Source organism: Eleginops maclovinus, chromosome 7 (assembly GCF_036324505.1).
Source record: "Eleginops maclovinus isolate JMC-PN-2008 ecotype Puerto Natales chromosome 7, JC_Emac_rtc_rv5, whole genome shotgun sequence".
Lineage (NCBI taxonomy): Eukaryota > Metazoa > Chordata > Actinopteri > Perciformes > Eleginopidae > Eleginops > Eleginops maclovinus.
In genome coordinates, this window is record NC_086355.1 from 21,599,994 (window position 1) to 21,626,672 (window position 26,679).

The window sequence follows — 26,679 nt, forward strand, 5'->3', positions numbered from 1 at the left end:
AATGTGTAATTTGTACTTCACAAACAACCAACTTAACTTTCATGTACTCGTTCAGGTGGGAAGTAATTATATACTGTATGAATAATAACCAGACTGCTTGTTCTTATTTTGAAATAAGGAAACCATTTAAAAGGCAGGCCATCGTGTGCTTTCGAAAAATCTCACAGATTAGTTTTTATTTGTGGAATTTGTTTGTATATGCGTTGATCCGTTTTATATCATTTTTAGAGTTTACATATCTTTATTGCATTTGTGGAAGGTGTTTTAGATTCACAGATTTCCCTTTTCTGTTGGTCGGTTCATACAAATAATAAAGGAAAATCTACCTCTATATAATTCGACAACATTTGAATATCTTTAATCAACTTTTTTATTTTCTTCAGTGCTCCCTCAGGATCAAATCCCTCAAGTTCCACCAAAAACCGTGCTTGGTTCCGTAGAAGGCCTGTCCACCATCGTCTGGCGGGCGCCCAGCGCAGCAACTATGACCTGCGGGAGCGGATCTGCATCGGCAGTATGACCGCTCTGGAGACCGCCGTCTACCAGCAGGTGCCCACTGATGAGGCCGAGGCCCAGATGTTGGCCAGCGCCGACCTGGATGACATGAAAAGTAAGGAGAATAATAAATGAAGGCTTTAATTGTTTGCGAAGTGCCTTTCTTCTAGCGTCACTGTGCTCTACCTCTTCCAACAGACCTTCATGATCACACCAGCTGTTGTTGCTAGGGTATTTATGATACAACTGCCAAGTCCCTATAGCAGTTTAAGAAGTCATGCATGAGCTATTCTCAACCATCCCATGTTGTTCAGCTTTTCTGTTTATACACGTATACTTTTCGGAAAATGTAAAGCTCACATCCTCTTCTACTTTTTCCACGTACTTGTGTTATTTATTAATTTGTTGGATCGTCTACAAGTGGCTATCTTGGCTAATGCTACACTGACAATAGGGTCACACCTAAAACATTTAAGATTAAAGGTAAAGCTTAATGTTAGAAGTTAGGGTTAGGTTAGTGAGTTAGTCTGCTTGGAGGGATATCAGTATTAAAAGATAAGTGATAGTAGATAAGTGAGCTAATTGGAGGGTTCATTTGAAAATGTGTTTTATATATCTTCTGACGCAAAAAGAAAGAAAGGACTTAGCAATTTTAGTTGGAATTGATCTGAATATAAATGACTTCACAATGTTGGCTCTTTCATCCAGTGTACCTAACAGAACTCGGTGCCATTATCTTGACTTTTTGTTGGGAAAGACAGAATCCTGCTGCTTTGATTACAATATAAATGCTTAGTTACAGGCTTATTTTTCTGTTATAGTAACAACATCAAACAGTCTGTCTCAGAATATTGCATTTTGGTTTTAAGGCTGGATTCAGGATTTTTATAAAGCGTTCAGCAGCCTCTGCTGGCAGCAAAAAATACATCTGCCTGCAGAACACATTAATCATTTTTAAGTTCTGGCTGATTTAATTTAACAGTTTAAACATTTGTCTTTTTAAATATCAGTCAAGGACCTATGGTTAAATGTTCTTGGTTCATCCTTTTCCATGACTATAACTCAGCATCCTTTCTACAAAACAGGAAATAGATTTAGCTGGTAGTCACAGTTTTTACTTTAAGAAATTATATAAACTGACTTTTAAAGTTTGAGTGTTTTTTGTTTGTGCTTACTGTGCATCATCTATTCCATTGTCTTAAATAGCACGTTATTAACAGTAATACAAAACAAAACAATATTCTCTAACAATTTTAACATGAAGTATACAACAAACCTTACCAGAGCAAAGGTCAGTTGCATTTCTTTAAATGTCAAATTCAGAAAAAAACCTGTGTCCAGTCCTAATTCAAAATGTCCTTTATCTGGATTATCACAGGGAGTGTGTCATCTGAAATAGGTTTACTTAAAAGCCTATTTTGTCACGGATTCTAGATTAGCAACATTGGCCTGTTATTATTGTTGTTTAAAATAGTGGATCCTGGAAAGCCTGTATTGCCTCCCCAGCTGATCTGGTGCTGACCAGTGACATGTTCTCTCACTGCTGCCTGTAACTTGGCTCCACTGTGGGCGTCCCACACATTCTGTCTCCTGACACCAACCCACACAGACCCCCACATTCACTGATAGCAACAAGCATCCAACTAAATAACACAAAAGATGAAGGGCAGAGAAAGCTCAATATCTACTCTGATTCCTGTAAATAATCATACTCACAATGACAGTAATAGCTATTGAAAATGTCCCACACCTCACGTATCCAGGGCAGAATCCTCTCTTCCAGCATCCAGGGCATTGATTCACATTGATTCCCCCTTCAGCTGCAACCCTGCCTCTGGCCTTTCCTGCTTCACCACAGCAGGGTAATCAATGACTGTTCACAAACCTGGAAACAGCAAATGGGGCATTCGAGTCATTCGGAACCAGCTATCGGATTTGTAGAGAGCGATGCTTTGCATTGACAGGCCATGTTTATCACAGCTGTATTTCAGTCAGGACCACTTTATACAAAAACAATATTTTCATTGCAGTAAGTAATGTTTGCTGGTACGGATCAGTTCAGGGAAATCCCCGCCCTTCCATGTGCTCAGGAGAACACTCTCATGCGTAGAGAGTGCCAGAAGCCAAATACCCCATCCCCCATTTAGTAACAGAACATAGTAGGCAACAATGACATCAGAAATTTAATTTGATAAGTCTGATACAGCATAGGGAAAGGCAGAGCATTGATTGATGTGGATTTTCAGTGGATAGCAGAGGAAGAAGCAGTGGTAGAAATGCTAAGCAGCTGAAATATGCACACTTATTTGAGGTTGATCAGATGCAGACTGAATCGGAAGTTAGATATTTGCAGAATATTATGTGCCTGTATATTTCTGTATATTCCTGTAGCCTAGTGAGACTGTATATTGATATATGTCTTTTCTATTGTTAATTTGTATCTACTTGCATGTTAATGTTTTTTATTTCATTCTTAATATATTTACTTGCCACTACTTTTAATTTAGTGGCAAGTAAATATATAAGAATTGTATTTTATTTGTATATGTTTACTGGTGTAATGCTTGACACTGCTGCTGAAACAAAATAATTTCCCAATATTGGGATAAATAAATAAATTATACATCCATCTATCTATTTTAAATAAGCTTTTATAGTGGGAAATAAGAGCAGAGTTTGACATCCAAGCTTGAATCTGTGGCCTGCCTGAACTAACGCTATGCTCAATGTGTTTAATCTCCCTTAGAGTTAACAGGTAAAAGTGTTTCTTAGTCAAATATATATTTCTTAAAGGAAACAACACTGTTTTGTAAGGATGATGAAATGCACAGTTTATGATTCTGCTTTTGAAAAGGCCTGCAGTGTAGAGATTCTCTACAAAAACCTGCTGACTCAATCACATCATTTTAGGTGTTTTAAAATGAACGCTTAAAAGGATGTGTCAAGAGATGAGAAGGAGATATGAAGAGCGTTTTTATTAGGGACCAAAATAATATGAGCAATGGTTATGCGTAGGCACATCTCCACTGACTTTCCTGGGCAAGTCTGTACATTGAATAACATTTGGGAATGTTATTCAATGTAATGCTAGGGTGTTTTAAATTCTATGGAACTACACAAAAATATTTGCTGGAAATCTAATACTATGGAGACCACCAATTGGTCCAGGGTGTAATGTATAGTCAATTGTTTTATAATACTATAATTGAAATGAGAGAATGCAGACTTCTATCAGGACTTTTACCTTTTTCCACGTCAAGATACAGATTCACTCAACTTGTGTGGTAATTAACACCATGATATCTCACTAAGCAGAGTGCAGGGTCTGATTCCTAGGTGTCCTATTCTTATCATTTACTCTAGTTTCTGCCTATTCAGATGAATGCAATTTTGGTGAAAAGGCCAACGTTCAACGTTGACCCCTTCTGTACATCACATGGTTGGAAAGAGATGACAACACGATGGAAACAAATGGCATCAACCCTTTTACTCAGATGATGGTTTTCCAACAGCCACCAAGATCAATGAGCAGTGGACATCATTAAAACAGGGCGGCACTACTATTCAGTCCCACAAATTAGACCATCCCTTATCAATTCTTCCTTTTGGAGTTGCAGCTAAGTGAAAGTTGCTGACATTTACGCAACTATCTCATCGGGGATACAGCAGGGGGTCTAAGGCAAAGGATTGTGATTTGTATTTTTCTGGATGGAAGAGTAATAATTTTGGACACATTTTTGTGCTTCTACTTTTCAGAATTATGACTCCATGAGCACAGGCTATTTTTCTTGGTTGCTTGAGGGAAAGGTAATTAAAAATCATCAGATTTTGGGGTTGGTTTGCAAAGTATACCCTTACGTTGTTTTGCAATACAGCAGAGGTAGTCGCTGCAAAGAACCAGGCTCATCAGATCAGCGACCCAGTACAAACCACGGCGTTTAAGAGTCGAGAGCCCTGGATGAGCAGTGTGTCCACTAGGAGAGAGGAGGATAGGAGGAGGTACCGACTGTGGAGATGACAGATATGGAGGAACAGAAGAACCAGGAGTATGAGACCTCTGATAACAAACTTGTCGCCGTCCATAAAGAACCAGAACGTCGGTGCAGTGTCCTAAAGGGCTTCGGCATCCCGAACGTGGAAGGGGACTTTGAAGAGTTTGTTTTGGATTTTGATGACTATGACTTGCTCGAGTCAATCCACACTCAACTGGGGTCGTCGCCCGAGACTCCTCGTAAGTTGTATGCATTCATTTCTGACCGTTCGACAAAGAGCTCTATTTCATTTACATTTGACTGAAGTGAAAGTTACCTGAAGCTTCTGACCCAGGACAATTTGATGCAGTCATAACACAGTGAGATATTCACATGGATGAGCGTGCTGATGGGATTTGACTCGTTTATATTGATTATGTAGCATGCCACTTGCTTAATTTATGGCAATATGAAGCTTTCTCATGCTCATCCACACACAGAGCAGAGTTGTCCAAGGTATTGAGCGAATTGACAACTGCTGGACTACTGCTGTTTCCTGCTTTCTTATTGATCCAGTGGCCCCCATTTGCCACAGCTAGAGCGGAAAGCCATTGACCAGCAACGTGTTCTCTATTTTTATCACTATTTGGATCATGACAAGTTCTGTGATGGAGGTAGTTTCCAAGTTGTGGAAATGTTATGAAGATGGTCTGCCAGCAATTCCATAGAGAATATGGTATAATTTCTCATGGAAGTGGGGTTCAATCATAGCTGGTTTAAACTAGCACAAAATGGATACCTGGAAAAAAACCACAATCTGACAGATTCACTGTAGTTTTAAGAACCTCTGGTGATTACTGTGGCTAACAAATCCCATTGTAATGTACATTTAAGTGGAGCATTGAGCCTGTATCCCACTGCCTTTAACTTTCCCGAATCCATTTTCAAAATGCTTTCCATGGGAATTGATTGTAAATCTATTTTTAAATGGCAAAATGGATGGCGATCTCGGTTAGTCCCCATGAAAATATTTCAAAAGCTATTGCATGGATACCCATGACATTCGTGAGGAGGAATTGTAATGACTGTAGAGATCCTCTGATGTCATTAGGTTAATGTGTAGATCCTAATGAAGTAGCTATTAAACTAAAGACATATCCAGTAGGTTAGGGTTCAAGGTTTATTGTTTTTATACACAACTACGGTGTCATTTAGTAGTAGTAGTAGTAGTAGTAGTAGTAGTAGTAGTAGTAGTAGTATTTGTAGTAGTAGTAGTAGTAGTAGTAGTAGTAGTGAAAGCTCAGGTGTTAAATAGTCTTATTGCTTGTGGGATGAAGCTGTCTCTGAGTCTGGTGGTTTTAGTCCTGATACTGCGGTACCGCCTGTCAGACGGCAGCAGACGAAACAGTTTGTTGCTCGGGTGATGGGGGTTTTTCTTCCTGAGCAGCTGGGTGTAGAGGTCCTCCATGGATGGCAGCTCCGTCCTGATGATGTGCTGTGCAGTTTTCACCACCCTCTGTTGAGCCTTACGGCTGAGGGCGGTGCAACTGCCGTATGGATTTAGTTATACTTTGTGTTTAGTGCTAACAAGCCAAATATCAGTGCTAAACTACAATACTGTTATACATGTTATTATTTGCATTCTGTATTTGCTACTGTGACTGTAGAATCATTGTCTTGTTTATCCACAGCAAGCTCTGTGCAATTATCAGATAGTCAGCATTTTTGGGTTTCTGTTGTCCTGGAAGCCACACCCCTTATTGAGTTTGTTTCACCAACAGTAATATTTTGTCAAAGTGAGAGCCGGGGAATTCAGGCCATACATTCCTGTTGTCAAAAACAAATGTAATTAATTTTTGAAAAAGCAACCAATGTTTCTACAAAATGATATTCCAATACAACTAAACTACATGTCATAAACACGTGGTTGACGTTCAACTGTAAATTGAAAGAAAAACAAAAATGCAACATGACTTGGTTAAGTTTAGGATACAAAATGACTTGGTTAGGTTTAGGGTTAGGGTCTAGGGTTAGGGTTAGTGTTCCAAGTTTGTTGACCCATCTGCTCCAACGTCCCCTAAATGTGGACTTTGATAAGAACGTTAATTTATGTTAAGAACAATTTTTATCCCAGAAGTTTTCCTTTGAATCTGAATTGACAATGTATTTTCTTTGTATTGGAATGTAAGATTTAGCTAGAAGATTAGGCTAGGCGAAAAAAAAAAAAAAGTGATGCTTACTTGGCCAGTTGAGTCTGAGGACCACAAGAATAAAAAATAAAGCCCTGTAGGTTTGGGTTTAGAAATAAGTGAGCTTGTCTCACCTCTGCTAATATCTGCTTCAAGCTAGCTTCTCAAGGCTACTTCATTCATTGCTCATAAAAGCCCACTTGAATGTTTGAGCCCTACTCTGTGTTCAGCAAGCATAAACATGTCTTTAAATCATCATGACTTAATAATAAGAAACAACCCTTTTAGAGTGAAATTCACATTGAAAGAACATGGTATTTGCAGCTTTGAAGACTATGTGACATCTATAGAAGGACAACTGTGATGATGTACTGCATATTTCATGAACAGATTAAGCATGTATGCTTCCTGTTGAGATATCTAATTCAACTTCTTTGATGCAAACATTCCTTTCAAGCACTATCCCTTATTTTAAAAGATGAATGGTTCACTGTCTATACTGGTTGTCCTGGTCAGATCCCAGTCCAAGCTAGATTTTGGTTTATTTGATTACAAATATGTTGCAAATTAGATTTCTACATCAATTGGATATAGTCAAGGCCATGGAAAACAGATCTTTGGACAACATGTTACCTGGCCAGCAAACAAGTTCCCCTATGATGTTTTTATTTTGAAGGGATTTGGTCATTCTTGGGATTTGCTTGATTTTCAGAATGCACACCGATTCATTTTATCGTAATGAAATTGTTGGTTACACGGGATGGGTTACCCGACTTGTATTTATCTAAATCAATATGATCTACAACATGTGTGTCTTTTTATTGAGTTAACAATCAAGACAAGTAATGGGAATGCTCATGTTGCCCATGTTAAGTCCCATCACAGAGCGAAGTCAAAGTGTTTTTCTTTCAGCTCATTACAAAAGAGTGAAATAATGATCTATGAATGTGACACAAACTCTATGGTCAGATTTAAGAAAAGCATGTGACAATTCTGGTTCGATTTGACCTTGACTTTTAAAGGCTGTATCTATGAAAGCACCCTCACATCAGGTATTCCCTTTTCTCTCTAGGGCAGCTGGTGCAGGGAAGCCTCAATAATAGAAAAAAACGTAATTTCACACATCAGTAAACTAGAGTAAACAGTATACTACTAACCAATGTATTCCCATAAAATGAACAAGTAGACACAAACTACGTGTTTTGCATTTGGCATTATCCAATTAACTTGTTGCTTGTTTACTGCAAGTTTCTCCTTTTTAAAAAAAGATGCTGAACAAAATAATTTAAAAAGTATCAGTACAAGGCAAAAAATACCAAATTTTGATGTACACAAATATGTAAATAATTTATTTCCATCATCTCCAGATGGAATACAAAAAACTAGCAGTAAAACATATTAGCGAAATGTACATGAGAAGAAATTGTTTATCGTACAAAATACAGTGCCACTCCTAGAGCTAGTTGTGACTTTCTCAAGACATGTAAAGTTAAGGGAGGCAGCAGTGCAGGTTAGCCAAGACGATGTTGAAAAAGCCAAATTGATGCTCTTTCTTTTGGTTACTGATCCACATTTTTCAAAACTGTTGAACATGTAGGAAACTCTCAAACATTTTACGAGGTGCTGGATTATAACCCTAAAAATAATAAGGCTCTATGATGGCTTTCATTGTTTTTTAAGCATGGGTTGCTTAATATTAAAGGTCTTAGACCGAGTCAGATACCAGCTCAAGAGGAGGACAAGAGGTTACAAAAATAAGTCGTTTTCACCCTGAATTATTTGCCCTGTCCTTGTCCTGTGCTTCCCCTGTCCTTCCCCTGTCCTTGTCCTGTGCTTCCCCTGTCCTTGTCCTGTGCTTCCCCTGTCCTTGTCCTGTGCTTCCCTGTCCTTGCCCTGTCCTGTCCTTGCCCTCTTCTTTCCCTGTCTTTGCCCCGTCCTTGCCCTTTTCTTTCCCTGTCCTTGCCCTCTTCTTTCCCTGTCCTTGCCCTCTTCTTTCCCTGTCTTTGCACTGTCCTTGCCCTCTTCTTTCCCTGTCCTTGCCCTCTTCTTTCCCTGTCTTTGCACTGTCCTTGCCCTCTTCTTTCCCTGTCCTTGCCCTCTTCTTTCCCTGTCTTTGCACTGTCCTTGCCCTCTTCTTTCCCTGTCCTTGCCCAGTTCTATGGTGAGAAACACAGCTCATCCAAATCAGCTTGTGAAAGCAGAATAAGTGTGAACCCTAATGGAGCAGTTTACTGGCAGCAGGAAGTTTCAACATAAGATTTGAATATAAGGTATAAACAGGCAAAACAGAAAAGAAACACATGCCACAAACAAGAATCATCCTGAACAGAACACCAGGACTTAAATAGAGTCTGACCTAATGAGCGGAGGAAGTGCAGGTGTTCAGGAGGTCAAGGTGGTTGCAGGGCTGATGGGGAACAGGTGCAACTAATTAGGCCAGGAGAGACAATCAAAACAGGCGGGGAAAAAACAAAAAGGCAGGAAGTTTAAAGAGACTTGACACAGGACGATGTGTTTACACAATAAAACAGGAAACATTAAAAGCGCAAAAACCAAAATCATGACACAGCTGCTGCAGGTCAAAAAAGGACAGCCTTCAGAACTTTCCCTTAGGAGACTACAAGCTGAAATACAGCCTAACTTCATCTTCATTTCCATTTCTTTGTGTTTCCCTGAGGAAGGCATGACGCAGGAAAATGGAACACTTACTGCAGTTTTTTACAGACACACTCTCTCTCACCTCCACTTCAGTTACCTACTGCTGCTCATGTGAAACATTAGGAATTGGGTTTTTTTTGTTCCAAACTGGACACAATTGTCAGTTTCTAAACCGTTCCCCAGATGTTTACCGTGACCTTAAATACACCAAACCCATGTTGAAACGTAACCCTATAAAACCCAGTATAATCTTAAATGACTGCCTGAAAAGTGAAAAATCAATCCAAACACATTAAGTATGCTTTGGGAAATGAGACAGAAAGGTATACACACCTGATTCTTACATTTAAAACATGCACAACTACAGCCATTTTCCTTTAATCATCTCCAATGTCTTTCAACATAAATGTCACACTACATTCTTCTTGTGTGGTTAGGATTTTGCCAAATGATAACCATCACTTTGAAGCTTTCTGAAGACATGACTTTTATTCACATTTCCTTTAGGACCTCACAAGCTTCCCAAGCTTCTTTACATGATAGCCATGCCCTCTATGTAATGCAAGTAGCTCCTCATTAAGCTAAATTCAATAAAGTATCATTTGTGGGTGGAGTAAATTGGAAATGAAATGAGTGTTTTTGCACTGACAAATGTCTGGGGGCAAAATGTTCTCCTCTGCAACAGTTTCCCATGGCCTACATAGATTCTCACTTACCTTCTGTTATTGGATGTCCTCCTGTCCGCTGGAAAAGTAAACAGACATATTAGATTTAGGTTTTTCCACGTGGGGCAAATTTAGTTTTGGTTCACAGCCCGCTAAAAAGGTCATTTCAGGCTACAGAATGCAGTTCCTCCTCGTAAAATTGACGCATCAGGACTTAGCCATGCTGACCTAGTGGCCGTTTGACTTGAGAACACTTTGTGTTTGTTCAGGTCACAGATTTGAGGACAACCCCGGGGTGAGGCGCCACCTGGTGAAGAAGTCGTCACGATGTCTGGTGACACGAAACAGCAGCGGCTCCACGCCACTGAGCAGCCTGAAGAAGAAGAAGAGAGCAGCAGATAAGAAAACACATGAGGTTGAACCCCCCCCACATGCTACATGTAACATATTGATATGCAGGCATCATATAACCATAAATTGTCTGTTAATCGAATCATATTTAAAGCAGTATTAGGGGGAGACTCTACAAGTGAATAGGATACAAAAATCACCATTTAACTTTTCCAATTGAATTTAAATACTTGTTTAAATATACAAATTAAGCATTATTTCATGCTAAATGTAGGTGAATTAAGGAGAAGTACATAGACTAAAATTGTCAAATGAAAAAAAAAAAACACCTAACTGTATGTGGATGTTTTCTTTCCACTAAACTAAATAGAGATAACCAAAAAAATAAGCTGAAATAGGTAAACTGTTCGAAATACTGAGTTGGTAATAATAATTTCTTTGTGTATCACAACATAAAGATGGCCTCTATATAAATACATATAAATAGGTCTTTTAGCCCATTTTCATGCAATGACCTAAAGAAGCCTGAACTTGCACCTTGTGTTTCATTTTTGTTTAACAGCAAAAATGTCACAAAAGTCCATGGGTTTTGCAACAAACTCAAAATGAACCTTGGAAAAACATGGTTTTGCTCGTAGTGTTTTGTCTAATACCAAAACAATGAGCTGAAATAGGCTAAATAGTTTGAAACACTTTTGTTGGATGCTATTTTTTCTTCTTGTTATCAATACATGCAGTTCTTCATCCATTGTGGATATACATGTATATGCATACGTGTTGTTAAGTATGACGCAAATATAGATAGGTCTCACAAAGGCCAAATCTCCTGGAGTGCAATCTCAGTTTCACATTCACATGCAGTGACATTATGAGACCTGAACTTGTGTTCGACCTCAGTTTGACTGAAAAAAAAAGACACAAATCAAATGATTGTTTTACTTCGTTGCTCTGAAAAGTCTTTGCGAAAAATGAATTATATGATAAAGAGAGAATAAATGTCTCTCCAAAGCATTTGGTTATCCTCTGAGTCCAAACCACTCTCGGCTGGATCCAAACCGCTTAGTTAAGTTGCTCCCCATAAACTTGTGCTTCCACTGTGTCATTGGATTAGCTGTCTTTGAATTTATGTTGTTTTAGTTTTTAAAAATATCCAAGAAACGAACAGCCAAACCGTTGTACTGCTGTTTTTTAAATTAAAATTGTTAGTATAGATGTTAACTTCTATATACCTCCCTAATATTTAAGTGAAAGGATTCTCACAGCTTTTGTACGTTCGTTCTGCTCTGTCTCCAGCTTTTTGTGGAGCTGAACGAGCTGATCGTGAAGGACCATGAAATGCGTTGGAAGGAGTGCGCCCGCTGGATCAAGTTTGAAGAGGATGTGGAGGAGGAGACGGATCGCTGGGGCAAACCTCACGTGGCCTCGCTGTCCTTCCGAAGCTTGCTGGAGCTCCGCCGCACCATCACACACGGTAAACAGCTCCTGAATGCTCCCAGTGGTTTTATGGTTTAATGGTTTAATGTGCAGCTGAAATAACTCAAATAAAGATTAAGTTTTGGCATTTAGCCACCATTGTTTTTAGAATATATAGAAGCTACAGACATTCACCAGTGGGGTATTTACTGATGTGTTTACAGTGGGGCAAAAAAGTATTTAGTCAGCCACCAATTGTGCAAGTTCTCCCATTTAAAAAGATGAGAGAGGCCTGTAATTTTTATCATAGGTATACCTCAACTATGAGAGACAAAATGAGAAAAAAAATCCAGGAAATCACATTGTAGGATTTTTAATGAATTAATTGGTAAATTCCTCGGTAAAATAAGTATTTGGTCACCTACAAACAAGCAAGATTTCTGGCTCTCACAGACCTGTAACTTCTTCTTTAAGAGGCTCCTCTGTCCTCCACTCGTTACCTGTATTAATGGCACCTTTTTGAACTCGTTATCAGTATAAAAGACACCTGTCCACAACCTCAAACAGTCATACTCCAAACTCCACTATGGCCAAGACCAAAGAGCTGTCAAAGGAGACCAGAGACACAATTGTAGACCTGCACCAGGCTGGGAAAACTGAATCTGCAATAGGTAAGCAGCTTGGTGTGAAGAAATCAACTGTGGGAGCAATTATTAGAAAATGGAAGACATACAAGACCAGTGCTAATCTCCCTCGCTCTGGGGCTCCACGCAAGATCTCACCCCGTGGGGTCAAAATGATCACAAGAACGGTGAGCAAAAATCCCAGAACCACATGGGGGGACCTAGTGAATGACCTGCAGAGAGCTGGGACCAAAGTAACAGAGGCTACCATCAGCAACACACTACGCCGCCAGGGACTTAAATCCTGCAGTTCCAGACGCGTCCCCCTGCTTAAGCCAGTACATGTCCAGGCCCGTCTGAAGTTTGCTAGAGGGCATTTGGATGATCCAGAAGAGGATTGGGAGAATGTCATATGGTCAGATGAAACCAAAATAGAACTTTTTGGTAAAAACTCAACTCGTCGTGTTTGGAGGAGAAAGAATGCAGAGTTGCATCCAAAGAACACCATACCTACTGTGAAGCATGGGGGTGGAAACATCATGCTTTGGGGCTGTTTTTCTGCAAAGGGACCAGGACGACTGATCCATGTAAAGGAAAGAATGAATGGGGCCATGTATCGTGAGATTTTGAGTGAAAACCTCCTTCCATCAGCAAGGGCACTGAAGATGAAGCGTGGCTGGGTCTTTCAGCATGACAATGATCCCAAACACACCGCCAGGGCAACGAAGGAGTGGCTTCGTAAGAAGCATTTCAAGGTCCTGGAGTGGCCTAGCCAGTCTCCAGATCTCAACCCCATAGAAAATCTTTGGAGGGAGTTGAAAGTCCGTGTTGCCCAGCGACAGCCCCAAAACATCACTGCTTTAGAGGAGATCTGCATGGAGGAATGGGCCAAAATACCAGCAACAGTGTGTGAAAACCTTGTGAAGACTTACAGAAAACGTTTGACCTCTGTCATTGCCAACAAAGGGTATATAACAAAGTATTGAGATGAACTTTTGTTATTGACCAAATACTTATTTTCCACAATCATTTGAAAATAAATTCTTTAAAAATCCTACAATGTGATTTCCTGGATTTTGTTTTCTCATTCTGTCTCTCATAGTTGAGGTATACCTATGATAAAAATTACAGGCCTCTCTCATCTTTTTAAATGGGAGAACTTGCACAATTGGTGGCTGACTAAATACTTTTTTGCCCCACTGTATATCGTCAAACAACATTTGAATATCTCTTAAGCTAGTGTTAACCACATTCCGTATTTCAGACATGTACCGAAAACAAGTTGGAAAAAAACATTGACATTGATAAAATGGAGCCTGAAGTGTTAAAATACTAACTAGTTCTGAATCACATGTTCAAGAAATGATGAAATTACTACAACTATTTAAACTGAAGCACTGACAAAAAATATACTGCGACAACTGTTTTCATACATGAAAAGAAAAATGACTTACAAAATGTTCCTGGCCTAACGTTTTAACTGCATTAGAACAGTTATTAAACAATCTGAAGTTAGCATTCTGTTCAGCTCCTTATCTCCCTGTTTCTTCCTTCCCCAGGGGCCATCCTGCTGGACCTGGAGCAGAACACTCTGCCCGGCATCGCCCACCTGGTGGTGGAGACGATGATCATCTCCGATCAGATCAGAGCTGAGGACAGAGCCAGTGTCCTCCGGGCTCTGCTTCTTAAACACAGGTCAGTCACCGAGCTAACAGTTTTCGTAACCATCATGTCATGAAGCTGGTCAAACTGTGAAGTGAATATTGCAAAGGTTTAAAATGCATTAATACAAAGTCATGGAGATAATTGATAATTGAAGAAGAAATCAGGCATTCACTAGTTCAACTATATTGGATTAATAATACTTGCAACTAGTGTTTAGTTGACACATTTCTAATGAACAATAGCACTGCATTTCCTGTTACTACTTCATAATAAAAGTCAACTCATCTTTAGCCAGTAAAGTGCTTTTAATTGTGAATCTGCAGAAGTTGGACATGTTCAGTGTGTATTAGCAGTAACTTCATACAGCAGAGTCCCAATTCAGAAACTTAAAATATACAAATACTGCAATACGTTTATTAACTGGGAACAATCACTATGGTGTAACCTTATTCAACAATAGTGAGTGACTTATCATTTAACCCTGAAGATTATTATTTTAATATCAATAAGCAAACGTAACATGTCATTACTTGTCAGCTTAATGTCGGCACATTATTTTTGACTTGATTTATGAGGTTCTTTTTTCTGTATAGGTTTGATCTAAATGCCTGAACCAGAACTTCTAATTGCAGGGTGTGTCTGTAGTGTTAGCAACCATGGCAACATATCTTGATTTCATCCCATTTAATACCAAAGTTAGAAGACTTCAGGTGATTCTTTATCCGTGTATGTACCGACCTGTCAGGGTCTTGTAGTGAAGATGCAGCTTTAACTATTTCAATGTGCTGTAGGTATGGCAGCATGAGAAATCCAACCTTACTCTCCTTCTCCTAAGTAAACATATTCCCGAGGTGGAGTGATAAAAACAGCGGCTAAGGGAAACTGCACTGGGAAATTCCAAATTGTGATATTTAACAACAGTTGGCTCATCATCTGTGTACTTCCCCGGGGTTGACTAAAGTTGCAAATGTTGAGACTGTAGCTGCACTGAGCCTTAAAGTCTTCTGATTAAAAGTGTGAGTCTCCAGCGTGTGAGCAATCCTGGCCCTTTGATAGTGTTAAATGCATACTATTTGTAAGACTATGTGCATGTCTGCAAGAGTTACTTCCATTGCATACACAAAACAATGGGGGTTTCAATCTGATTGTAATAAGTAGGCCAGCCTCAAGAAATTATGGACCGGCTGACCACCCTAAAGTAATATGTTCAACCTTTGAGAATCAGTGTAAATCTTCAATTATAGCAGTTGGCTCTTCAAACTAGCACCATTAGTTTAAAAAAAGTTTTATAAGCTGCTGAAAAATTGTTTTAGATTGTTAAACATGTCCTAAATCCCAATTTTTATATTTATTTTTATGTAAAAACATGACTTGAAACAGCTGTATTTGTCTAAAATGTTCTGCCAAAAACTAAACTTACACTATTTAATTTGTCCAACTATCAAAACGTTATCATTTACATTCATCAAATACAAATTTCTACTGAATATAGAGTGAACGCATCATACTGTAACTCAATGGAACCAACGTCAGCCATTAGCCATTAGCCGTTAGCGTTGTGATTTAGCCAAGCAGGACAGTACTTCCCACCGGTGCTAACAGCTAATGCTAGCTAGCTGTCCTACTGCAGATTTGTTGTTAACATTTAGCGTAACCTTTAACAGCAGGCCTGTGCATTACTACAGACCAAGAATAAAAACCACAGTGATATAAATGTGTTAAACATCTTAACTAGCATCAAACCACCCTTTTAATCTTCCCTCATTATGTGTGTTCAGTGTTTGGTTTGGAGTCAGGCAGACTTAAAAGACAGGATATAGGACGAAAGCAGAAAGAGCGACAGCAGAACTTGTTATTTCAGCCTTTTCTGTCTTTTCTCGCTTTGTGGTTTTTCTGCATGTGCTGTTTTTTTTCCAGCTAACCTTGTTAGCCACTGTTGGTATCAAGTTTGGTGTGTTGTTGGAAATTATTGGGTGTGATGGTGTAAAAACAGCAGTAGTGCTTGGTAGTAGAATTGGATAGGGACTGGCACGGGACCGCACAACTTGTTTTTAAGGTGTCGATCTTAATATGAAAATGGAATTAGTAAGCACACACCAATTCTTTCCATGTCATTATCGTTCAAAGCAAGTGTTCACAAACTACCAGGGGGGGTAGTTAGAATACATCCTGCACGCTGCTAAATTTAACATCAGCATGACATGTCATCTCGACAGCTCTCTCAAATGGTTCCCACTTATAGATTGGCACTAGCATTGACAAGCTAGCTAAACTGACCTGACAATTACGGTCAATGAGAGTAGTGCATCATAGATTTTTCACTGTTACATAACACAAAAAAACAAGTGAACTAAATGTAGGCTGTCAAATTGAATCAACATAAGAAGGTTAAGCCATGCCTGTCAGGAATACAGATGTTGTTTTCCTGCTGACTCATTCCCCAGTTTGTACCTTGTGTCAATTCAGGGTTCGCTTTAAATGATATTCCGTATTTAATAGTCATTAAAAACAGATAATTTGCACTGCATGACTGGACAAGGATTCCTTTTTATACTCAATTGAATTATGGTTTGACTTGCATTTATTTTCGACAACATTTTATACACCCCAAAACTAAAAAAAGATAAACAATATTTTAACTGTTAACTGTCGCACCCAAAATAACTAAGCTAATGTGATTCAGTATTCACTTTAAAGTAAAGGTTTACCTTTCAATTTGGCTGCTATTTTGAGACGGATTGAGCAAAATTAACCCAGGTAAGGTAGGTTCAATCTGATCAGGTTATTTTGATGTTGCTGAATTTCACTCAAGATACTGGTTTAAAAAGGACATTTGGTCACATTTCACTTTAATCTGCAAAAAAGTGGGTTAGAACATGCATAACCATTTATAAACATGAATCCATGTGTCCTTTATTCTGATTTGTTTAACCAAACTACATTCTCATCAGCCTTAGCTTGTCACCATTAGCACATTATGCTTACACGCTGAACTAAGTTAGTGGACATAAATATTTTATACCTGTAAAACATCAGCTTGTTAAATTGTCATTGTGATCATGTTAGCATGCTGACATTAGAATTTAGCATAGACTCTAAGCCTCACATAAAGGTTGCTGTTAATTCCTACCTGGACACATTTATACATTTCTTCAAAATAAGTTCATTTATTTTCTGTCATCATTATTTATAAGCAGTTCTGGAGCTTTTGATATTCAGATTGAGATTCGTGAGGGATGGAGATTGCCCAGTTGTCTTAGACTTGTGGGTGTTCAAACGTATTTCTTCCGGGCACTTTTCTGGTCCAGCATTCTCTCTCTGGCCCCCCCTCTTATACGCCAGAATGGTACAGCCTGGGTTTGATCAGTAACAGATATCTTGCATTGATAATGTTTTAGTGTGATATAACTTCAAAAGTTTGGGTTATGCCAGTAGATGCCATTAATCCAATATTACTAACACTGTGGTGACAAATGTGTTGTCTGACTAAAACCTAATGGATGTATTTTTACCGCACAAAGCGAAACAACAGATGCACACAGAATAAGCTGTCCAGTCTTAGCAGCATGCTGTCATGAGTTTTTTCCATCTTTCACAGCCTTTTCACACAAAGACCAGCATGTCACTGGCTGCTTCCACAAACGAGTAAGAAACACTGTCATTAGAGTCATCACCAGATATCAGATTTATGACGTGGAGAGGCACACATCGAGGTGCTGCTAAGATTTAAGTCATCGCTTACTCAGACCACTTTAAAGATCCTTTGGAACCGTCTCGAGCACAATTCACTACAGTGTCACACCTCGTTCTTTTGTCTCTGGGTGCTGTTGCGTCCAATTTGGCCGACGTCTTATTGGTCCTTGTGGGCCTAATGAGGTGATGTCACTGTTGGGCTGAGCAGTGATGTAATGTGTTAAAAAGTCCTGGCTGGAGTGACACATTAAATACTTTTCTGTTTGAGGGAGAGAAATGTGCAACACAGATTGGGATCCGGCTTTTGTATTGATGCTCTAATGCAAATATCATGTTTTTTTTAAATGAAGGTGTCAACTCAGATTGATTCTTTAGATATTTCTTAATATTGCATTTAAAGGTGGTTTCATTTGGAAGGATTTTTGTGGATGACTGCATTGCAAATTCATGAGATAAAGCTCTTTGAGGTACATTTGTTATAGGATTACCTGCTGTCATGCGTAGTATGGAAATGATTCTGCAGCCCTATTAATTGAAATTACTTGAGCTGGGGAAGAGTAACCTACCATAATAATCCAAATTATTCAAAATCAAAAGACATACATCTTCTGTTGATGGAGGCCATGACATTACTTCAAAACTTGGACCTTGTGTTTAGAAGAATTTGTTGAGCATCCTGTATTGAATATGTAACGATTTATATCTATGACGGGAAATTAAGTACAAGGATGTAGAATTGACTGAAGCTACAGTATAGTACTGTCTACATGGTTTATCTATTATGTCACATAAAAGAAACTACAGATTAGGATTGGGTTGATTTCTGCAAAGTCTCTATGAGGTTTTAAGTGAGTCCCAACTTTGTGTACCTTTAGTATACTTTCAACAAAAACATGCTCAATCAAAACGAGAATGGAGTAATATATTTAACTCAACCCTATTCAACTTGTTGTGTGAACAGTGAAGAAATTTATAGAAACTGAATGGATTGGTTCAAATAATCAATAGGTTAAATATTTAACTTTTGTTACCTGTCACCTAGTTCAGTCTTCAGGTTAACTTCTTAGTACTTATCCTACTTTGCTTGATTAACTGAACAAAATCAGCTGTGTTTTTTTTCGGCAAATGTATGCATGCTAACATACTTAAAGACTACAAGGATGGTGACCCTGGTAAACATCCCTAAACCTCAGTGTGTTGGCTAGTAACTGTGTGAGCATTAAGTATTAGCCAGTGTTAGCATTTAGCTCTCACTCATGTATTTTCTGCACTCTTCCGCAGCCATCCGAGTGACATGAAACATCGTTTCCACCGCCACCAGTCTTCCAGCAGTCTTCATGGCAGCTTCAATCACAACCACGACACCAGCCTGCCGCTGGTGGCTGAAGAGCTGGAGGAGCACCAGGATAACAAAGGGCCGGTATACGACCCAAAACAGGATGTGTTTGTCAGCCTCTTTGTAAGTTTCCTGAGCTTACTTCATTTTTTCTTCCCTCTAAAGCCTGGAAACTCATTTTAGATAGCCTACTAGGGCTTGCAAATAATATCATTTATGTCGCTTTACAGAACTCTAAAAATGACATATCGCACAATGCCTCTGGATTTTGTTACCTGCGCACTGAAGTTTCTTATGATTAGCCATTCCCAGTGGAGGAACTCTTGCCAAGTAATGGGGTTGTAAAAAAATATGTAATGGTTTCAAAAGGTCCAAGAAAAGAAAGTTCATGCAGAGGGAAGGCAATTAAATGAGAGAAGGAATGCAAATACATTTGTTTGCTTGATTGAGAGAAGCCCTTATGTCTTCTTCGCTAGGAGGTCTTGGCAATGTCCTAGGAATACAATACCGAACACGGAGCCAACTATGCTAACCTAAGCCTCCAAAAAAAGCAACAAAAAGTCCAAGAATTAAAAGGCCTACATTCTAAACAGAACACGTGACGCGCTCTATCAAAATCACTTGAATGTCAACGGCTCATTTCAGAATAAAATGGATTTATGTCATAAATGTTACCAAAACCTTTTAAAGGCAACCATAGAGCTGATATGTCCAAGGACGAAATTGAGTTTGACATCTCTACTCTAAATCATTCCTTATTCTGTTCACCTTAACTCTTCGTGTCAATTTGAGAATCTGGTGACAAATATGAGTTCTAGTTGTTGATAGACTTTAACTAGCTGAAACAATGCAGGCAGACATAAGTTCATATGTTTCACCACAGCCAAAGTAAGTGATTAAACAGCTTTGACAAGAATCCACAAGCATAATTGAACTCAGCTATCTAAATGGACAAAGATAAAAGCCACATTGAGCTGTCTTGTTCTAGTTTATGGTTTGAATTAAGTTCTAAGAGTCAGCAGTAAGCATACTTTTAAGCGTGATTACACCATATTCCCGATGTGAGGCCTGTGGCTCTTGCATGGTGCTTTGAAACACCCCTCCATGAGGTCAGAAGTCATGTAGGTAGTTCTTGAAGTCTAATCGAGCATGCCTCTGATCGCCACATGTGTTGAATTATGTTCTTAGTCGACTTACAGGTGCTTCTAGTTAAAGCTTCTTGATGCATTAACTGTGAAAACTTAATGCTCCCCACGGCTTAAAATGTTGGCAAATTTAAAGCAGCCTATTAAAGACATTTCTTTCAAACATAAAGAACCCGAGGTCCAGTTGTGCTGGGTTTAAAATGAATTCTGCAGGGCCATAACAATGTTATTATGCACACATACAGGGCCATTCCCACAAAAAGTTCCCATTATTGGTCCCACGCTATGTTACGGTGTCACATCACGTTGGTTCGGAGCAACAATGTGGATAATCTGCGTTCTGTTCTTCCTCCAAGAAATCTCTCCACCCTCTGCCTCCCGAGTCCCATCCAGCTGCAGCCAGATCCATGAAGCTCCTCGCCAAGATTCCCAAAGATGCCGAAGCTGTCATTGTTTTAGTTGGTGAGCTCCGTGACTTTCGACAAAGTAGATTAGTTAGAGGAATGTCTTTCTTTCATCCAGTTTTTAGAGATTCATTGACTTGTTCTACATTTTCCATAAGGCTTTGCCTCAAATACTGAAAAAGAGTCATTATACAATCAGTAAAACACCAGAGTCATGTCATACTCGCTGCTGTTAATGTAAAGTCAACACTTTATGTCTTAGAATTTAGACAACAGCAAAATAGCACTTCTTAAATATGTTAATGACGAGGAAAGTCATTGTATTGATCCATTTGTATTTACATTTTAAACAAAAGCAAAAGGTTGAAGAGTAATGCTGGTCGCAGAGGGGGTCCTGCTCACCCTGTCGGAGTTCCTTTCCCAAATATACAACTTGAAAGAACATATTGATGGAAACATGATTTTATCAACTTAAAAATAATTGTATTGCTTCCACAAAGGCAAGAAAGTCAGTTCTACAGCGTAGCAGCGGTCGGAACTGCAGCAACAGCAACGTAACTTAAAGAGACGGCAGCACTGATTGATTTTTCTGCCTCCGTCCAAGTCTGTTCACTTTTTCTTTTCCATTAACTAGGTACTGCCAGAGCCCTTACCATGTTCCCGTTAATGTTTACTTCCTGTCTGTCCTCCAGCTCTCTGAGTCTCTTACCTTCTCTTGCTCTCTACTCTTGATCTTCTCTTTTACTTCTCTTTACTGGACTGTCAAATTTCCAAATTAATTGAGTATTCATATTTCCTGTGTAATAATAAAGTACAATTCCAGATTCTGTTACCAGAAATGTGCCTAAAGCCAGGGTTTTGTCTAAACCGGGTAACTGTGGCGCCGCGCCCTCTTACTTTCGGCCTGCGCCCTCATACAAAAATGCAGATTTTCCCCATAAAACGTTTAAGGGATGCCAGAAAACGATATTTCTGTTTGATAAAAGCTGTGTTATTACTCCAAAAGTATGAAGATCGCGTCAAATAGACCCTCAGACGGCAGAGACAGCTTTGTTTTTAAAACGCTCCGACGTTGCGTTGCTGTTATCGTCCCCGGTGCCATCTTTTATACGGCGTCATGTTCTCGCCAGAATTGATATATCTTAGATCAGCACCACAGTATCACCTCATACTATATTCTTCCAGAAAACCCCTGCCAAACCCCTTCATGCAGAGATGTGAAAAATCTCAACTTACTACATTTTTTATTGTCGTTTAATTCCTGTCAGGCAGCGCTGAGTTCCTGGAGCAACCGGCCATGGCCTTTGTCCGGCTGAACGAGGCGGTCCTCCTGGAGTCCGTGCTGGAGGTCCCTGTCCCAGTTCGCTTCATTTTCGTCCTGCTGGGCCCAAGTCAGGCCAACGTGGACTATCATGAGATCGGACGATCCTTCTCAACCCTCATGTCAGATAAGGTAGATATAACACTATAACATTACAAGCATAGATGTAATACAATGTCAATCAGATTCAGTTACGAAAGTAAAAAATGTCATTTATAATTGACATGGCTTTAAAAAAAATCTAAACATTAGAATAGTGGCTTAACAAAGATGTGTAAAGCAATAACTATATTATTGTATTTATTTAAGTGATTGGTTTTCCCCATCTGTTTTTTTTCTTTTGTTAAAGTATTTTTATTCGGTTAACACAAATGTATCACTATTGTTTTTCTGTGATATATAAAAAAGAGCCTTTAAAATAAGTACAAAATAGAGTGGTTATGTTCTTTCAGGGCATGTGTTTGTAGTTATTCTGTGTTTTGGGGGACATCTAAGACATAATACTTAGTCTTTTTAACCAATTTGCCAAAAAGGTCTTGCAAAGAGCACAGCCTAGAAAATGGTGCCAGTGTATAAAAGTCAAGAGATTGTGCCAAAGCAAAGCCGCCCCTTGTTCCCATCAAAATAATTTATGTAACAGCCGTTTGGAAGTCTTTCATTTGACTGTTATTCATTCTGGTGATGACAGTGGATTGTGTTTCGTTGCAGAGCTTCCATGAGGTGGCCTATTTCGCTGACGACAGACAGGACCTCCTGAACGGTATCAACGAGTTCTTGGACTGCAGCATTGTAATCCCCCCCTCAGACGTGGAGGGCAAAGACCTCCTGAAGACGGTGGCTGACTTCCAGAAGCAGATGCTGCGCAAGAGGAAGGAGAGGGAACTCAAGAGGCACCAATCCTCCCCTGGAATGGAGCTCAACAACAAAGGTACTCTGTCAAGTCCCTGAAGAGCCAAGGCTAATCTTCAATTACTCGCACACCAAAATGTGTCCTGCAATGGAAACACAGATTCATTGGTTAAAGTCAGACTTCTTTTGAGTCGTGGGCAGACCACCGACTTGTTAATAATATAGATTTGAAACATTTAACAACTACAAATAAACTGAACAAAACATTTAGAACATACCACCGCCTCAGTAGACAAAAATCCATAGATCTAAAGGTAGGATTGGTTGAATTAACAAATTATACATAACAATATATATTTTAAGCTGCTACATCCAAAGGCAGGCCTTGTCATTGTTCACATGGGCACAGTATTGTTAATTTCCTGTATTATCAACTATTTCCCAACTATGTCAGACCGAAGCCTTCCAACCAAAGTGGTCAATCTTTGTAGTGCCAATCACCTTGGCACTATTTCTTTTTAAATGCCACTCACACAGGTATACACAATTATTTTTTTGTAGACTATTTTCAGCCAAGGCTTAATACAAATGTTTTGATCTTGTGAGTATTTAAGGTAGCCTCCACTGTGATGAGTTCAGTACCTGTGTTCATATTAATAAAGGAACATGGTCCAGCAGCAGTATGTATCAGGCCTTTGATACTTTGACAAGACTTGCACCTGACTTTTGAATTCATCAAAATACAAAGAAATACAGTTGATAGCAAGTTGGGGTCTTTGTCCGCATATTTCTGCCGTAAAGCCGGCGGCAGTGCTAACCAACCATTATATTACGATCAACCGGATGACAATGGACCTCACACTTTGTAAACATAAGCTTAAATCTGCCAGCCGTAGGCCGATCTGCGAAGATACTACAATCAGAACCCCAACCGGCAGCAACATTGGGGGTCCGCCTGTCGATCTGCTCAAACAAACAAGCTTTTGTCTTTGTTATGATAGTTCAGGTCTCAAGACAGGCCCCAAAAACAATTTTTTCCTCCAATTTCCCCAATGACAACGCTTTTCTGAAAAGTTGAAATATTTTCCAACTTGAAGCACTTCGAGCAACTGCACAAGAACATTGGAGCATTAATAAAAACCTGTGTGCATCCTTTTGTCTATTTGCAGTTGCATGCAATGCCATCTGTTTTCTCATAATTAGGAACAATTGAAAAATGATGCTGGCGCTCAGAAAAAGCCCCCTTTAGGATTTAGTTTGTGTTCACATTACCGGTTCAGATTGTGCCATTCATTTCTATGTTGTTTATTGTCCTGACTTGTATATTCGTTTGCTACCAACCCCCCAGAGGTGAGTCCAGAGGAAGAGGAGGAGGGAGACCAGGAGGTGGACCCATTAAAGCGCTCGGGGATCCCATTTGGAGGCCTGATCCACGACATCCGCCGCCGCTACCCTCACTACGTCAGTGACTTGAAGGATTCCGTGGACATGCAGTGCATCGCCGCCGTCATCTTCATCTACTTTGCTGCTCTGTCGCCCACTATCACCTTCGGAGGCCTGCTGGGTAAACCAAAAAGAGAAGCAAGACATTTGGATACCATATTGTTTATATACCTGTGCTCTGAAGGTGTGTTTGTGGTTGTTTTCACATACAGGAGAGAAGACAGAGGGCCTGATGGGAGTGACTGAGCTCATTGTGTCAACTGCGACTCTGGGAGTTATATTCTCACTGCTTGCTGGTCAGCCCCTCCTCATCATAGGGTTCTCTGGTCCATTACTGGTGTTTGAAGAAGCTTACTACAAGGTAATAGACATTTGATACACAGTAACTACCTTACAATACACATTGTGTATCACACACCCCAGTTTGTCATTTGTCTTTTGTTTTACCAAAACATATAAATTAGAAAGCCCAGTGAGGAGAAGTGACCAATTTCTAAGTCTAAATGATTTTCTCTCCTGTGTTTATGACTTAAGTATAGTTGGGAAAAAGGGAGTTTTGCCAGGATAATTTAGCAAGTTACTTGCAGGTTTTCCTTTTTTTAATTCGTTAACCGGGTTGAAAAAAACGGTTTTGCTGGAATCATTTAAAAAATATAATTTTTTCCACCTTTAAAGACAGTTTATTATTTATTATTTATAAATAAATAATAAATAAAGTTGAAAAAGGTGTTTGTTGTTGTTATACTCATCTTGGCCACAAGGGATAGAAGTGCACCACCATACCATGTTCCAAATACAATTAAACCGTTCATGTTTTCTTCTTGGTGAGTTTCAATTTCTTGCACTTAACAGAAGTTATCCATGTGCAGTCTTATGACTTTATTTGCTTTGAAAACATTAATGCTTTTAGGATTAAATAGAACACGGTTTGGAGGAGCATACAAATGGATTTATCAACAGTATTATTTATATGCCAACATATACGCTGTATCTGCTGTGCATATGACAAATAAAACCTTGAAACCTTGAAACCTTGAAACCTTGAAACAGTATCTGACATAAGGTAGTTATAAAACAACAACTACAATGAACCTTTTATTACTTACAAGAGAGTGAAAAGAAGTCAAAGCAATTTCTTTGCTTTTGCGCTTTTACAGTATGCAATTTCAGCTGCATTTTTGCTGTGAAGCTTTATGATAAACAGCTTTAACTTTTGTTACCATTGATTTATGTTTGCTGGTTATTGCTGTAACCTGATCAAACCAATATAGATCACACTGGAAAATTGACCAGCACACTTTTGTTCTTTTGCCTTTCAGGCCTCTGTATATAAATACCATGTCTTTGTCTTCTCACTCAGTTCTGTCAGGCCCATAACTTTGAGTACCTGACCGGTCGTGTGTGGATTGGTTTCTGGCTCATCTTCATCGTCCTAGTGATTGTAGCAGCGGAGGGAAGTTTCCTCGTTCGCTTCATTTCGCCCTTTACCCAAGAGATCTTCGCTTTCCTCATCTCCCTGATCTTCATCTATGAGACCTTCTCTAAACTCTTCAAGGTAACAACGCCAGACATCACACTGAACTAGAATTTGGACAATAAAGGCAAGCTTTAATGCAAATTAGCTTCAATAAAAGACACAATCCTTATAATTGTCAGTCTTTTATCCTATCTGCAAAAAGCCATTGCAAACCATCAACAGAGAATGACTGTCTTTTTTTTCCAGGTGTTTAGGGAACATCCACTGATGGCTACCTACTCAAGTGACCCAAACTCAGCTGAAGAAATTGATGGCGGCCTCCACAACCAACCCAACACTGCTCTCCTATCTTTTGTCCTCATGATTGGCACTTTCTTTGTGGCGTTCTTCCTCAGGAAGTTCCGAAACAGTCGTTTTTTAGGTGGCAAGGTAACCTGCTTTACTCAGTCTATTAAAAGCCTTACATCTGAACAGTTAATAGAAGTCATGTTTAATTAATGTAGTCTCAAGGTAAAAACAAGGGTGTCATCAAAGTATTTGCGAAGCCAATATGGACTTCTCTTGGCACATTACCACCACCATCTGTTGATTAGTGGCATAACAACAAACATTTGGAAAGAACTTGTCTTGTGGCGTTTGCTTGGGGAAGTGCATCCTTCCTTTATTGCGCGGGAAACAAACAAACCCGGGAACTCTTTTAAAAATATGGGTCTGTAGCCATGCTCAAAAACTCCACAGGGTTCCTTTAGTTCTCTTTAACTTAAAAAGTCAACACAATTATTTAGTTTGTTGCCAATTCACATGCCATTTTTCTCTTGGGTTGTGTATTTTCTTACTGATGTGCCACCACCCCATATAAAATGAGACGGTTCTGCAACATAACACATACAACTTAAATGTTGAAAACTAGGTCATTAGAAAGGAAAGGGGTAATTATAAAGGTTTACTGAGAATTCTGGGAACGTCAATAAATCTAATGAT

The 26,679-nt window shown here is 39.2% G+C and overlaps 1 protein-coding gene across 3 annotated transcripts in view; it reads left to right on the forward strand.

The window, feature by feature from the left end:
* slc4a3 (solute carrier family 4 member 3) overlaps positions 1–26,679 on the forward strand; it is a 59,543-nt gene that overhangs the window by 23,715 nt on the left and 9,149 nt on the right. For 2 of the 3 annotated variants that reach the window (XM_063888566.1, XM_063888568.1), the window contains 12 exons: positions 384–610; positions 10,248–10,393; positions 11,623–11,800; positions 13,925–14,060; positions 19,005–19,182; positions 20,561–20,666; positions 21,877–22,061; positions 22,638–22,857; positions 24,127–24,342; positions 24,434–24,582; positions 25,582–25,776; positions 25,945–26,127. In XM_063888566.1, the coding sequence (XP_063744636.1) occupies positions 384–610; positions 10,248–10,393; positions 11,623–11,800; positions 13,925–14,060; positions 19,005–19,182; positions 20,561–20,666; positions 21,877–22,061; positions 22,638–22,857; positions 24,127–24,342; positions 24,434–24,582; positions 25,582–25,776; positions 25,945–26,127 (2,119 nt within the window). Of the gene's footprint in view, positions 1–383; positions 611–4,329; positions 4,727–10,247; positions 10,394–11,622; positions 11,801–13,924; positions 14,061–19,004; positions 19,183–20,560; positions 20,667–21,876; positions 22,062–22,637; positions 22,858–24,126; positions 24,343–24,433; positions 24,583–25,581; positions 25,777–25,944; positions 26,128–26,679 lie in introns of those variants that run through there. The other variant, XM_063888567.1, reaches the window with a different exon arrangement.